A 14,141-nucleotide genomic window follows, 5' to 3' on the forward strand; every position below is an offset into this window, starting at 1 on the left:
GAGCCACACACCCTCTGTGTTGTAATGATGTCATTGCAGGTCAACAAGGCACTTGTGGTTCTTCACAGTCGACAGCTACTGGCTAGCGTGTTAGCCCAGTGGCAGGGAAGTGATTGCCCCTTGAATTGTCGTGTGTTGGGAGGAATCAGTATCATGCAACTGTTCTGCTTGTTGGACTTGTTAGTCAGGTGTCAAGCTAGTGGCACTGCTGATAAGGTGGGTGTGGTTACCTCTCAAGCTAGTGACGGTAACCTGTTAGACTGGTTTGTCAGATTAACAGCCTTTCAGTACCCTCCTTGCAGGTCCCTAGTGGGATATTATAGATTGTATGTAGTTGACTATGAGTTTGGGTAAATCTAGCAGTGACCGGCATGGACTGTCTTTGTGCAGTCATGTTTGAACACCATTTAGAGAGTGGGTTTTTTTTGTGAAAATGCAGTAAAACCTTTTCTATTCTAACATGGTCACTATAAATAAGGTCACCTGTCTAAACTAACCAAATTGAAAATCCCGTCATTTATGTACAAAGTGAGCTGCGTAATGCTGCCAACTGCTTTAAAAAAACTCAGTAAATTGTGCTGACAAGTTTTACTGTGATTTGATTGAGGACCATTGAGGCTAAATATTTGTTTGAAATGTGACAGCTAGAGATTACCGTATTGTCTTGAATAGTGGCCCCAGGAATTTATTTCTTTTGAGCAACTTTCACCCAGACCCAGTGGCCTGGGTGTAAGCTACTTCAGCAAAATAAACGTGTAGGCAACTTTTTACCCAGGCCATTATTTGAGACCAGGCCATTATTTGAGACTGGCCACTATTTAAGGCAATACAGTACTATTGTGTGCTACTATATATGGTATGACATGCATCCCCTCCCCTTGCAGATCCTGCAGTCATTAGTTAGTTGTGGAGAACAGATGGAGCTCCTACAGCTGTCCCTGACAGCAGCACAATGTATGGGAGAGGTCAGTGTGGGCACCAAATGTTGTCAGTCTAAACACCCTCTCTCGTCTGATGATGTCGTTGAGGATCATGTGACCATACCTAATGCCTCGAGCCTTGTTGTGACCTTTGACCCCAAGTGAGTACATAACCTGCTAATGTGAGAACATCTATGTAATCCAGACATATATAGTTAAGGTCCCTTAGTACATTAATGGTTCAGAGGAGATATGAGCTAAGTGCTATCACGTATTTTGACTTATGGCTTTATGGGATTGTGGAGACCTTGAATACAATTTCCAGTGCTGTTTTGTTGGGGTTTTTTTTTTGGTTTTTTCCGTTGTCATTTGTCCTCCATTTCATGTGGTAAACTCTTCATTATGAGATGACGTCTCCAATTGCCGTGTATAGTACACTAACATCAAGCAACTGGGTGTACTGCACTATTAAATTACGCATAAGAAAATCTTTCGATTGACACCTAGTTTTTATTGATACTTTCTATACAAATTGTATTAGCTCACATGAATGTTGTACCTCCTCTGCTATTAGTTGGTCCGAAGGTGTCCATATTACACAACACTAATGACATTTCATTACATCACTACACTAGGTGCAGCATATCTGGTGAGCTGACGTTATCAAGTGACGAGTCGTTCAGTAAACATGTGAAGACCTACAAGAACACTGCTGCCTGGCCCAAACACATCGTCCCTGGTGACACTGTCTATTATAAGGTGACGTCACCATCAGGTGGATCATCTGATCACTGGGGGTGGAGCTTTACTGTACTTGGTAGTCAAGTTGGGAGGTTTGATACAGGTTATTTGTTGCTTAGCAACCTGTTACGCCAATCTCAAAAGGCCACAAAGCAGTAAGTCCCATCACATGGCATACTCTATTTATTGCCAACCACAGGCCACTCCCCTTTAAGAAGCTATGGCCCTGGTTGTCTGCAGTAGCCTGTCAACATACTGGTGGCCGTCGGTTACAGACCATCAAGTTATTGATGGAGTTGTTGCACATACAGCTACAGCCAAGGTGGTTTACCATAGAAGTATGTGACATCACAGTTTTGTCCTGCAGTCATGCCTCCCCAGTTGCAGCAAGCAGCAGTGGAAGTACAGAAAGGGTGGAGCTGGCCGTGCTTAAGCCACTATGGCAACTGTACACAAGCATGTTGAAGAAATATGGTACATCATGTGATATTGTGGGTGTGTCATGCGACTATCATGTGATCCCTAGATGATGATAGTCAACAGGGAAATACCCTAATTCCTGAGATCATCAGAGCTCTCACAGAACTATTCCTATTGGTAGAAAATATAGCAGAAGAATGGGGTGTGGCTCAAGATCACCTGATCGATATGTTGACTACTGAAGGATTAAACACATGGCTGGAGAAGGTGGGTGTGTCACTTTATTACATTACATGTCATCGATATATTCCCTTAGGGTATTAGTAATGTAGCACTAGTCAGTATTTCACTAGGTCTAGATAATAAGGCTTCTCAAATATTCCTCGAGGCTAAGAGAAACTATGTTCCAGTTAAAGAGCAGCCCAAAAACAGGTGGGTAGCATGTGTAGCAGCTCATGTGAGAGCCCTAGCTATCTGGTATGTATGATTTTTTTGTGCAATATGTTTGACCTTTGTATATTAAGGAAGTATACTGCCCCCAGTATGTACCAACACACACACATTGACATAAGTACAAACCCTTGATTACTTTGATATTTAACATGGTGTCTCTCCCTGTACAATTTTTATGAATCCTCTGAGCTATATAATAGGCAGTAGTGTGAGCAAGTTATGGGTCACCTCCTATAACAAAGTTATATCCCTCTAAATGGTATCCAATGGTTGAACAGTCACTGATTACCTAGAATTTAAACTACTTGTCAGTGTGTATCAATTGGATACATTGTGCATTCATAGTGACGATGATAAAGGGAGTTCCCCCAGTTCCAGTAGTGATGAGGATGACAGTTTCGATGATGACGACGATGATGATGAGGAGGATTATTTGTACTCTGACTCTAGTTGAGCACTTTAGTTAGAAACTGCTTGTTAATTTTATTATTGTGTAAATTTTTATTGAAAATAAATAATTATTTGCTAGCATTCTGTGTGGTCTCTCCGTCGTCGTGGAAACAACCAATAGGTGATCTTTCTTCTTAGCTGTACCAACTATGTCATGTTATTTATTGTAACATTTGAAACAGCCAATCAAAACTCACCTTTCCATGGAAGAACAGGCAAGTCGTCAAGGACATCATCATAACCATGGCAGCACGGAAATAAAACTGCCGAGTGTCTTGTTCTTGTTGCCTGAGGGGTGGATCACATCATTATAAACACTTGTGCAGCTGCCCCTCACCATTCCTTCAATTCTGACATGTAAAGGAACCTGTTACGATATTGCCGTGGTAACTCAAACTGGGATGGGTTAGGAAACAAGGATTCGAAAAAATCTCTCAACACCATTCTAGCCTATCACAACATAATATGTTGAAGGTGTGTAGTGGGTGTGGCTTACCATTTCAGCACCTTCAATATTGTGGTTTATATTGTCATTGATACAAATGAACTTCCTGTGGATCACATGATCATGTAATAGGAAATTTTGATGAATTAGTTAAATTTGTCAACTTTTAATTCCACAAGCTCCTTTTAAAGTAAGTGTTTAGATCTATGATTTCTTTATTTACATCAACATTTAATTTGTCAAAACTGGATTTGTCAACTTCTGTCAAAATTTTCTGTCATACAGTACATTCAGTGTAGACAGGTTTTCTTGCATGACAACAGTGGTAAAATGGAAACCGCGTTTGAAATTGAAGCAAAATTACAAAAACATAATAATTATTTTGTTTTATGCTGTCCTCTGTAGAATTCAACCAATGACACAAGCAAACACTACAAATTAAACATGAGTTAATAATACAGTAATATTAATGTTATTAGCTATTAGTTGGACAATACGTAGGATGGTCACACATTTATAGAAATGAACACAAGGCAAATACCAAGAGGAGCTTCCAGGAATCCTACACATTACTTGGAACATTAATACCATAAATGACGAAAGTTTGGAGTGACAAAAGTGGAAATTCACCAAACGATCAGCTATTCAGTTTATTGTTCTACATTAGTAAATTCACTTTGTCTACCAACCTGCTTCACATGCTGATTTGCCAAACTTAACTAATTAAGTTGTGCCAAACTTGTTGTTTACGGTAAAGTTCTGTGATCCACCATGAAACAGGAGGGAATGAGGAGATATTGTAAGCTTTTATGTCAGTGAAACAATGGACAATAATAGCTACACTGAACAATATTTTGGGTGGAATATATTGAGATACTCTAATAAAGCAGTCATTATTCAAGGGTGGCTCCAAGTGACAGGTTTCCAGGATTTCTGTTGCATGCATACTAAAATCTAGCTAGGGGATCTGGGGACCACACAAAATTATGTATTCTGAGATTGAATCTGGTAACAATTTTTACCGAAGGAATTGATATTATATAGGCTGCTTCTGCTAGCATAGTATCAGGAGCAGGCTAAAGAGTTAAGAGGTGGAGCTACATATGTGAAGTTTGAAGTTACAACAGACATGGATGCCATTCTGAGGGCCCTAGGAAAATTTCAGATATTAAACATTCTGAAAATTAGACTACTTTGTTTGGCAGTTGCCATGACTACCTCTTGTGTTTCCTGACCCAATCCAGTTGCTCTAGCACCTAGTAATATAATTACCATGACAACACCAACACTAAACACCCCTCACCAAAGTAGCATTCTCATTGATCATTTTAAATGAGATGTCATCTTCTCCTAGCTCCTCTGTCCTAGTTACTGTAACCATGACAACATATGACATGAGCACTGGCTCACTTGTAACGTTGCCTGGTTGCCATGGTATCATTCATCTTCTTTACTAATGGAGTACAATGTTGTAGGAACTCTAATGTGACCAATGGCTATGGTAACAGTAGTCATGACAACATGACAATATCACGCTAGTATTCACCAGGTTAGGATCATAAAGGTATTGATAGTCCTCATTGGGGATAACAGGGATTTCTCCAGTATAGTTTTGTGAACAATTTTTCAACATGTTCTCAAACTTCTCTATGGTCTAAGGACCACATGAGGTCATGTGATACACAAACAATAGGGACACACCTCTAAATAGATCGGCAACTCGTAGAGTCTGGTCATAAGAGTACGCAATTCTCTTGTGGATAGGATGCTGCAAGGAATTAGTGGGTGTGGCTGACTACCATAAAAGAAGCAGTATCATACCCTGTCAGATCAACATCCATTTCCTTGAACACTTCAGCAATAGACACTTGTTCCTTGGAGCTGATGACGTAATAGAAATATGCAAATGAGAATTGCATGTCATAGATTGTGCGTAGTTTGTGCGAAGATGTTTGTTCAAACTCCTCTGGGAAACTATGGTAACAGTATACTAAAGTGTGGGCATGGCTAATGCTCACGTGTCCTGCAGCTGCTGGATGATGTCCTTGTTGATCATGTGAGGCATGTGGGCAGGTACTTTACGAGACACATAGCCATACACTTTGTTATATAACTTGTTTACATAACGAAGTGAATCAGCAAATGTGTCCAATAAGTGCCTTCCTTGTCTCCTTGGCAATGTATAGTCATTCTGTGGCTGAAGAGGCATGTCTTTCTCCCAAGGAAGTTTCCCCATGTGTTGTTGCCGTCGGTAACTACCATGCTACATGTGTTTACATGTATCACCATGGTAACAACACATTACCACACCCACCCATGGTCCATGCTGCCATTCCCACTGCCAGATGGCCCTGTTATCAAGTCAATATTGATCCTAGCAACAAGACACAGTCTCACCTCTTCATGTCACCATCTAAGGACAGTTGTTTCCTCTTACTATCAGCTACCCAGTCTGCTAGCTGTTGGTCATCAAGGGAGAGTAGTCGACGACCAATAACATGGTTCTCATGTGACTCATTGATAAAAGGAGCCAATAGAATGTGTTGACGTCTTAGTAACCCTTGATGCGTCAAGTCTCCAATGGTGTACTCCTTTTCTAGCTGACTTAAAGCTTCAGTTATGTTATTTGGTAAACCAGTTATGTTTGTGGAAATATTTGCAAGAAGTGGGTGTGGCTCAAATGTACCAGTAGCTGTCCTATTAGCATTACATGAATTCACTAAGTCATCACATGAGTCTATGTACATACCTCTCTGTAACCCAATAGTTGATAGAATGGTCTGAACTCTGTATTGTCATGGCGACCTTATCTATAAACTGTAACCACTATCACTATGAGAACAATGCGGTAATAACCAATCACCTCAGGAGATGTTGTGTTGAACTGAGGAAATGAGTACGGAGGGGTAGTTCCATTTTGTGCTGGATCAATTGAGGTGTCCATAGTAATGTTAAACCTCACCTACCACAACAGCAACACTAATAATGGGAAGCCATATAACTAATACTACCAGTGTTTTGTTTCCTGCAGAGTTAGTGCCAGTTATCGTCATGGCGATAGTAGTACGGTTCAACTTATTATGGAATACGACGGTCAACACCTGTGACAAGATCACATGACTCATGGCACATTTCTTAAATTCCCAACACCAGTAACATCACTTTAGTTCAGGAATTGTCGTGCAGCTGCTACAGTATAATATGCAGCACAAAATGATTTATTGGACAATAGCTCAGTTAGCTTGTAGTATTTTTGGACACACCAATTTCATCATAACTTACTGTAATAGAACAACTAACAGTTTGTTAAGCAAAGAGAAAGCCTAAGAGTAGTTGTTTGGCAAACGACTGTCCCTTGGTTGTCACAATAAATGTATCACAGGAGTCAGCAGTGGAGAAATAGGGGGCATTGCCCCCTCCAATGCCCAATTGCTAAAGTACAACACTATAGTACTCATTAGCCAACTTACTTTACCTTCATTTGTGTTAAAGGTTATGCAAGAATAGAGTACAGTACTGGGATTACATGAGATTGAGATACTCTAATAGAGCAGTCACCTAACTACTTTAATAGAACACTCAGTGGAAACATGCAACTTAGTTCTGCCATGCAATTTATTGAACCTGTCTCCATTAACATCTAAACATAATCATGTGTCTATCTGAAATGCCTTCATTTACTGATTTATTCAATTGTACAGTAACTATCTTAATGACAGTCATTCGCATGTGCCACTGAAAATGATCTCAAATTCAATCCCAAAGCATTTAAAATTTCCCGTGGGAACATGCCCCCCGGACCCACCTAGTATTAGCATGCTAGTGTGTTAGTGATTTTTTGTTAAATTTGTACCTTACAGCCACCCTACATGGCTTGCCCCCCCTTTTTTTGGGGTACTGTTCTTCACCGCTGCCAGGAGTGGTCATTAACACATGAAGTTTCCACGTCACAGTGTAGTAGAGGGCTGACACAAAGTAAGCATTATCAAAAATATTTTAATTGCTGAAAACCAGTGTTGTAGATTGTAAGGCTCCCAGATCAGACCTACTTAATATGGTTACTTTATTGAGGCTAGGTTTAAAGGGTGGCCACTAAGTGAGGTTTCACTGTAATTTTTTTTTATAAGCAGCAAGTACACTATATCTAAAATAATCCAACAACTGAATGTGTTACTGTATAATACTCTCAATAGCAACTTGACATATTATATTGAAATACGTCTAGCAATTAGCCAATAGAATTAGTATTACACTTGTTTGTCAAGGTCCTTTGACAAAATCTATAATACTAATTTGATTAGAAAAATAGTGTGGTGTGTTTATATTAGAAGTAAATGTCTGACTTCGCAATTATTGTTACCATAGTGATACGTGCCCTAGGCATAACAACTATATGGTTGCTTAGCAATAGTTGCTAGGTAACCGCTGCTAAGCTAAAAGTCATTTTGAGACTATAGCAACGATTTCCAGGCAACGGTTGCTAAGTGTGATTGGTCTTTTGCAGTGGTTATTTTTGAATTTCTGTTGCCTAGTAACAGTTGCTATGGTTGTCAGATTAATTTGCAATAGGACAGATGGCTGTGGTATTCGGGATTAATAGTTCTCGCATTGTAAACAGGAAGGAAATAGTGCTCAGCTTCGCCTCGCACTATTTTATTCATTCCTGTTTACAATGCTCGCACTATTAATCCCAAATACCACAGCCATCCGTCCTATTACATATACCAATAGACAAATGACTCTTAAACATGGCTGGAGGCTTCACCTATGATATCACAGGAGCTAACACAAAGGAAAATTACCATGAATTTCTGTGACACAATGGCGGACACCACTACTCCATTCTGGGTCATCTCAGCAGTAGATAGTGTGTGGTTATAAAACAGGTTTGACAAGTTGAAGTAGGCAGCTCTAACACCTGTTGGAGACATGGTCATTTGCAGCAGCAGGGGGTAGAGCTCACCTGTAGGAATGATGTAATGTTGATCATGTGATAGCATTACTCCATAAAGGTTAGCATAATCTTCTGTTCCACAGTCTGCCGTGTCAAAGCCACATTCCGCTACCCGGCACACCTACAAACATGCATCACATGATCCAGATCATGTGATCAGCTCACATGATCACAATAGCGGTCACCCAACCAGGAAGGAATACAGCCGGGGCTACATTGGGGGGCTCCCCCTACACCTCGGTATGGCTGTGATGTGTGCCATGACGACCCTGTACTAGTCCTATCTGTAACAAGCTGATCACTATGGTAACATTATGGGGTATGGCTCACTCTTGCAGTCCTCCCCATCAAAGTCACACATACTATTATTACAGGCTCGATCACAATATTTGTCGTTTATCCAGTTAGGAGGACAACCCTCAGCACAGTATGGCACCGACCATGCCATGTATACCTGCAAAAGCATGTGACCAGGATGTGATATGCACAGCAAGTGCAATTAACAAGATACCCATATAACCAAGAGTCCATAATAAAGAACTTATTGCAAGGGTATATCTTTTATTATTTACTCTTGTTCATTGTGATAAAGATAACTTATAACAGCTGAACTACTACACTGTTATCACACATTCTAACATACTGGTTACCTTATAACCGCGGGAACCAGTCACAAAGTCCTCTGGGGTCACATGATCTCCAAACATAACATCATCATTAAGGTAGATGAAATGGCGGGATAGTCCAGGGATACGATGAAGGTGTGTCTCTATTGCAGGTGAGCTGAATGTCGGCAAGTGACTGTGATTGGTAAATATCTCCTGAGGGTGTGGTCATCACCATAGTAACAGCTGGCAGTCATGGTTACCTCATGTGTTACAATTGTCAGTCGAGGATGGTCTACTTGTAACCATGATGGTATCTGGCCATTAGTAACTAGGTAGATGCGTCGTATCCAAGGAGCAAACATGTCAACTGATCGTAATGAGTAGCGTAACTCCTAATAATGACCAGGTATGATGTAATAGTGACTATTTTATGATGTAATCACCTCATTATCATAAAATCTGTTCACTGACAAATCATCTCTTTTCTTCTCCTCCTGTCATTTCCTTATATTGAATACACCAACACACTATACACCCACCGATTTATTATTATTAGAACTGTTGCTATTAGCAACACCTGGTAATCTAAATGGCTGCCAGAGCAAATAGGCTTGAAAAACAATGGCATGACTCGGAGGTGTCCATAACTCTGACTGTATTCTAATATGTTAGCACATCACTATGGTGATACACACCCACCCCATTCATAACCTGATCCAATATCCCAGGTTGGTAGTAGACTAGAGACATGTTCCCTTTATGAACCAACTAACAATATCATATGAGCTAATCCAGAGATTACAAGATCCTGACATACTTGTGTCACTCCAGGTAGATGTGTCCTATTGCTAGCATTCATCACTATGGCAACATCTGGCAACTTGTGGACTCCAAATAATGTTCTATCTGTCGTCTTGACAACCATTACAGTGTAACCATAACAACAGCAGCAAATAATATTGGTGGTACTCACCACAAATGCTCTTTTGAACTTGTTGCCATGGGAACTAAATAGTAGCTGTTCCACTATTCACACACAAAACATAACAATTATGGTGATATATTACAACAAAACTAATAATCTCTGCCAACTATAACATAACAAAATGAAGTACCACATTATCTAATGAAACACGGGATACCACAATACTAATTGGTATTAAAAGTCTTGCTGTACAGAATACAAGGATGTAACCAGGATAATAAACAGATGAGGCACTAGAGTAAAGTGGCTAACATTCGACTGTTTTATTGAAGTGTTTTAAATATAAATTTTGGAGGTTTAAATGAAGCAACTACTTCAGTTGCCTCTATGTGCTGACAGACATGAGGAGGAAAGAGGATAGTGTATTTCCTTAGCCAATGAAGTTAACATGTGTACTTTGCAATGAAAAGACATACTGACACTTCATACTGCTATGTAGTTTATAAATGTGACTATTCTTAATCCTCTGTCACATGAAATTGTTGATTACATTAGCTCACACAGTTCAGCCAATTGGCCTGACACATCCATACCACATGGCCTCAGGCTAATAACATGACACTCCTTCAAGGTGGTCACATGACACACGGATGATGTCACACACACATACTAACCTAACTCCTGATGAGGTAATTTGATGTAATAGACTAGATCATCAGTAGTGGAGTTGAGTCTTGTGATCTCATTAGTGCCATACAATAAGGGGATGTCCCTTGTGATATCATCTGATGTCATATTTTCATTCCCCCTCCCATCCATGATCACAGCATCACATGATACACAATTCATGAACGGACAAGTGACATTACCATGGGATGAGTTCCTAAAGTACATATTACACGACACACTATGGTGAATTGTAAAACAGCCAAAAATGGGAGTAAAAAGTGTGAAATTAAAGGTGATGGCCAAGAAATGGCTACAAGTAATAATGACAGCAAATCATAACAGTAAGCATAATTGCAGCTTTTTTTTCAGCACTGGTATTTTTTGAAAAGCTGCACCCTTTTTTCAGCTTGGTTGCATGAATATATTTGCTTTGGAGCCTTGTTTTACTTGCTGCTCTTCTTTTATAAGCTCAACAAAACAATTCAAGAAAGTGTGTGTTACTTTACATTTATTTATACTTTGAACCAGCTGAACACCCTATTAAAATGTGAATGTTCTATTAGAGTATCTTGCAGGTTTACTTATACTATCACGTTATAACGCTGACTTCAGTCACAAGCACAATTTAGGCAGATTATATTCAGACCAATTTTCAGCTTGCATTGGTCTACCGTACCAAATATTATTTTTTATAAGTTTGAGCTACAATGGTTAACCAAGATACCTATAGACTGATTTTTAACTTGATCTACAAGCTTTAATTACCCTACACGTGTGACAAAAAAAACTGTTAGACATTTGCCTCTGAAATAAGCCAACATCATTAAAGTCATTACCGTGATGACTGCTCTTCTTTGCTCTTCAGTAGTTCCAGATCTCTCAACAAAATCGGGTCTGATCCATTGACCCATGTGTACACTATGTCTACTGGTAAGTCTGGCACAAACCTGTTCATAGCGATAGTGACACACACAGAGTCTAGTATACATACATATGTACCTCTTCTCAAAAGATTTTCCAGCAATGTTATCACGATATAAACTGAATTGTGCTTCATACTGTTCTACACTCCACTCCAGTAGAACCTGCATCATGTGAGCATATCATGTGACCACCTCATGATATGGTATACAGGGTGCATGGATCAAAATGTGCAAGGACAATCGGTACATAAAATCTTGAACCATACTGGTTAATAGAGTAATACCTCCTCTATAAGGAATGCAGCAAACAGAGCCACTAGAACCATTTCGTCGAACACAGAGACTTGCTCCTTGACAATCCCTGGCTATATAATACTCACTTGGTGGCCACCTCAGTAATGAGGCCACCTTTTATAGAAGCCAACTTTAATAGAGGCAATGTCCAACAAGTCCATATGTATTTTACATTGATTTAATTTTCGTTAATAAGACCACCTCATTAATAAGGCCAGTGACTACATGTATACTGCAGACCAAAACAGTAAAACTACCTCCAAGGCCAGCTGAGCAGGCAGTCAGGTATATACGGGGTATCACCTCAAAATTCACTGCTGCATAATCTAACTACCAAAACCAATATCTCTTACTCAGGCAGTGCCGGACCTTTCACTTTAATTTGATAAAACTTTACCACTGTACAGTGTAATAATTTGATGTGGGGAAATTTTGACGAATTCACTATTGTCAAATATTTACAAGGAAAATTTTGACGAATGTGCTGACTTCAGTATTCTAATTAACCAGTCACGTGAGCTTTGATGAGGAAAATTTTGACGAATTGCAACAATTTGCCAAATTCATCAAAATTTCCCCCCTTAAATTATTACGCTGTATGGTATATAGTCATGTGCTTGTGTCGAAAGTAAATTGCTATTACAGCAACTAACCAGTTGTTGGCTTGTTGAAAACCTCAATAATAAGGCCACTTTATTTTATGGCTGCATAAATGAGGTTTTCAGCAATAGGGCCTAGGTGGTCCTATTAACTGTACATGTATCCAGCTAGTAACTTAACACATGGATACCCAAGAAATAATCCCTACACTACCTGTCAGCACTTTATGGATCCTGTAAGGCCATCATGATATAACAGTATACAGTGAACTGTAGCCAACTCTAACCCTGACACTAATGACCCCCACACTTCTATACAATACTTTATAAACACCTATAGATCTGCACAACAGCTAGTCTACAATACAATGCCAAACCTATGAAAGCACGTGACTGAATGTATATATAATGTCCCGGCTGAGCCAGCCAATCCAAGGATCTTTTACTATTCCCGCTTTAAGTGTGTGCAGCTAGTATAAGCGTCATGCAACCACCGCCACGTGTAGCCTCTTTAAATTTTGATGCACATGATTCGTTCAGACAATAGCGAACTGCTCTTACTTCTCCAAACTGTATCGCTGATAATATAATGGCTAGTATCGAGAACGTGAGCAGAGCTAGTAACCATCGAGAAGACAATACCGAGTAAAATTGTCTCTGCAAAATCTTTGTCCAACTCATCCCATCTAACGCCCACCGTGTGCACTATTTGGAATCATAGTTAAAGAGGTATGGCAGTCCAGAGGGTATAGTATGTTCACGTTGAGCTGAATCCTGAAAAACAGCTAAAAATTTTTCTCTCACAGAGTTAACATTTCAGCCAACCAGATGATTATTGGTAACAGCAAAGGTGTCAACAACAGACACGTACGGTTTGGCTCTATTACAAGTTCGGGAAAGGGGTGTAATGGACACTGTACTTATATGGCTTCCCATAGGAAATGTACTATGAAAATTTTGATCGGCCATAAATATTATGTCAAACATTTGAACAAAAAGTATTTTAGCGGGTCAAGCAGTACTACAGATGAGCCAAATTTCAAAATCATGTGTAATTGCATCCATGAGTTATTAAATGTTTTTGAGGATTCAGCTCATCGTGAACATACTATAGTTGAGTATCGCATAACTGTGTTGTGACTAAATTTGTTACTGCAGCTACCATACATCATCTCGTGTGGTCGGACAGACCAATGACTGTAAGATCGGCCTGGTCATAGATTATCTGCAACACAATGGATAGACCTTCTATGGCACTTGGTTAGGTGAGGATTTTGTCAGCTTACAAGAAGCAATGGTCTGCACAATGGTATTAAATCTGCCTGCACAATGATGGTTGAATCCAGCGTAAGTCTCGGTATTTTTACATATAGACCACTTATGGCTCCAAAAATGGTCCCCTCTGCCAACCCTTCATCCTGGCATCATTTTCTGTTCTTTAAGGCATGGTATATGAAAATCAAGCTAACCAGCTAGTTGAGACTAATTTCTAGGCAGGAACAGTCATGTGTGCATGCAATTTTGCCACATCTGCAACCACACATGTCAACACCTTGCTAATCCAGTTTGCATATAGCTATACATACATGAAAACAAGGCTTTTTAGCATCCAGTTTTAAGTTGTCTCATTGCAGGAATACTGTGTGGCCTTCAGGGTATATATATATGTATTAAGGGGGGCTTTTGACCCCCATCCAAGAAATTTTAGTGTGCATGCAATTCTGCTGTAAATCACATCCA

At 39.7% G+C, this 14,141-nt stretch overlaps 2 protein-coding genes across 2 annotated transcripts in view; one reads left to right on the plus strand and one right to left on the minus strand.

Moving 5' to 3' along the window:
• LOC136250110 (zinc finger ZZ-type and EF-hand domain-containing protein 1-like) overlaps nt 1–3,065 on the plus strand; it is a 20,190-nt gene extending 17,125 nt beyond the window's left edge. Inside the window, exons 24-31 of the mRNA XM_066042274.1 lie at nt 40–216; nt 885–1,081; nt 1,556–1,816; nt 1,861–1,983; nt 2,029–2,135; nt 2,188–2,348; nt 2,398–2,513; nt 2,880–3,065. Of these exons, the coding sequence (XP_065898346.1) occupies nt 40–216; nt 885–1,081; nt 1,556–1,816; nt 1,861–1,983; nt 2,029–2,135; nt 2,188–2,348; nt 2,398–2,513; nt 2,880–2,988 (1,251 nt within the window). The 3' untranslated portion in view covers nt 2,989–3,065. The remainder of the gene's footprint in view (nt 1–39; nt 217–884; nt 1,082–1,555; nt 1,817–1,860; nt 1,984–2,028; nt 2,136–2,187; nt 2,349–2,397; nt 2,514–2,879) is intronic.
• On the minus strand, nt 2,993–13,101 carry LOC136250111 (N-acetylglucosamine-1-phosphotransferase subunits alpha/beta-like). Its single transcript, XM_066042275.1, has 31 exons — nt 12,963–13,101; nt 11,585–11,670; nt 11,422–11,532; nt 10,591–10,799; nt 9,965–10,017; nt 9,809–9,904; nt 9,691–9,759; nt 9,531–9,644; nt 9,435–9,485; nt 9,252–9,383; nt 9,034–9,204; nt 8,714–8,837; nt 8,549–8,667; nt 8,393–8,504; nt 8,232–8,347; nt 6,441–6,530; nt 6,293–6,391; nt 6,179–6,246; nt 5,827–6,126; nt 5,744–5,780; nt 5,448–5,692; nt 5,251–5,403; nt 5,131–5,197; nt 4,976–5,083; nt 4,840–4,925; nt 4,733–4,793; nt 4,648–4,685; nt 3,481–3,535; nt 3,322–3,434; nt 3,182–3,272; nt 2,993–3,131 (listed from the first exon to the last, which is right to left on the minus strand). The coding sequence occupies exons 1-31, from the start codon at nt 13,080–13,082 to the stop codon at nt 3,060–3,062; spliced, it is 3,366 nt and encodes a 1,121-aa protein (XP_065898347.1). The 5' UTR covers nt 13,083–13,101; the 3' UTR covers nt 2,993–3,059.
• Between the last annotated feature and the right edge of the window lie 1,040 nt (nt 13,102–14,141).

Source organism: Dysidea avara, chromosome 3, assembly GCF_963678975.1.
Source record: "Dysidea avara chromosome 3, odDysAvar1.4, whole genome shotgun sequence".
In the NCBI taxonomy this organism is placed as follows: Eukaryota; Metazoa; Porifera; class Demospongiae; order Dictyoceratida; family Dysideidae; genus Dysidea; species Dysidea avara.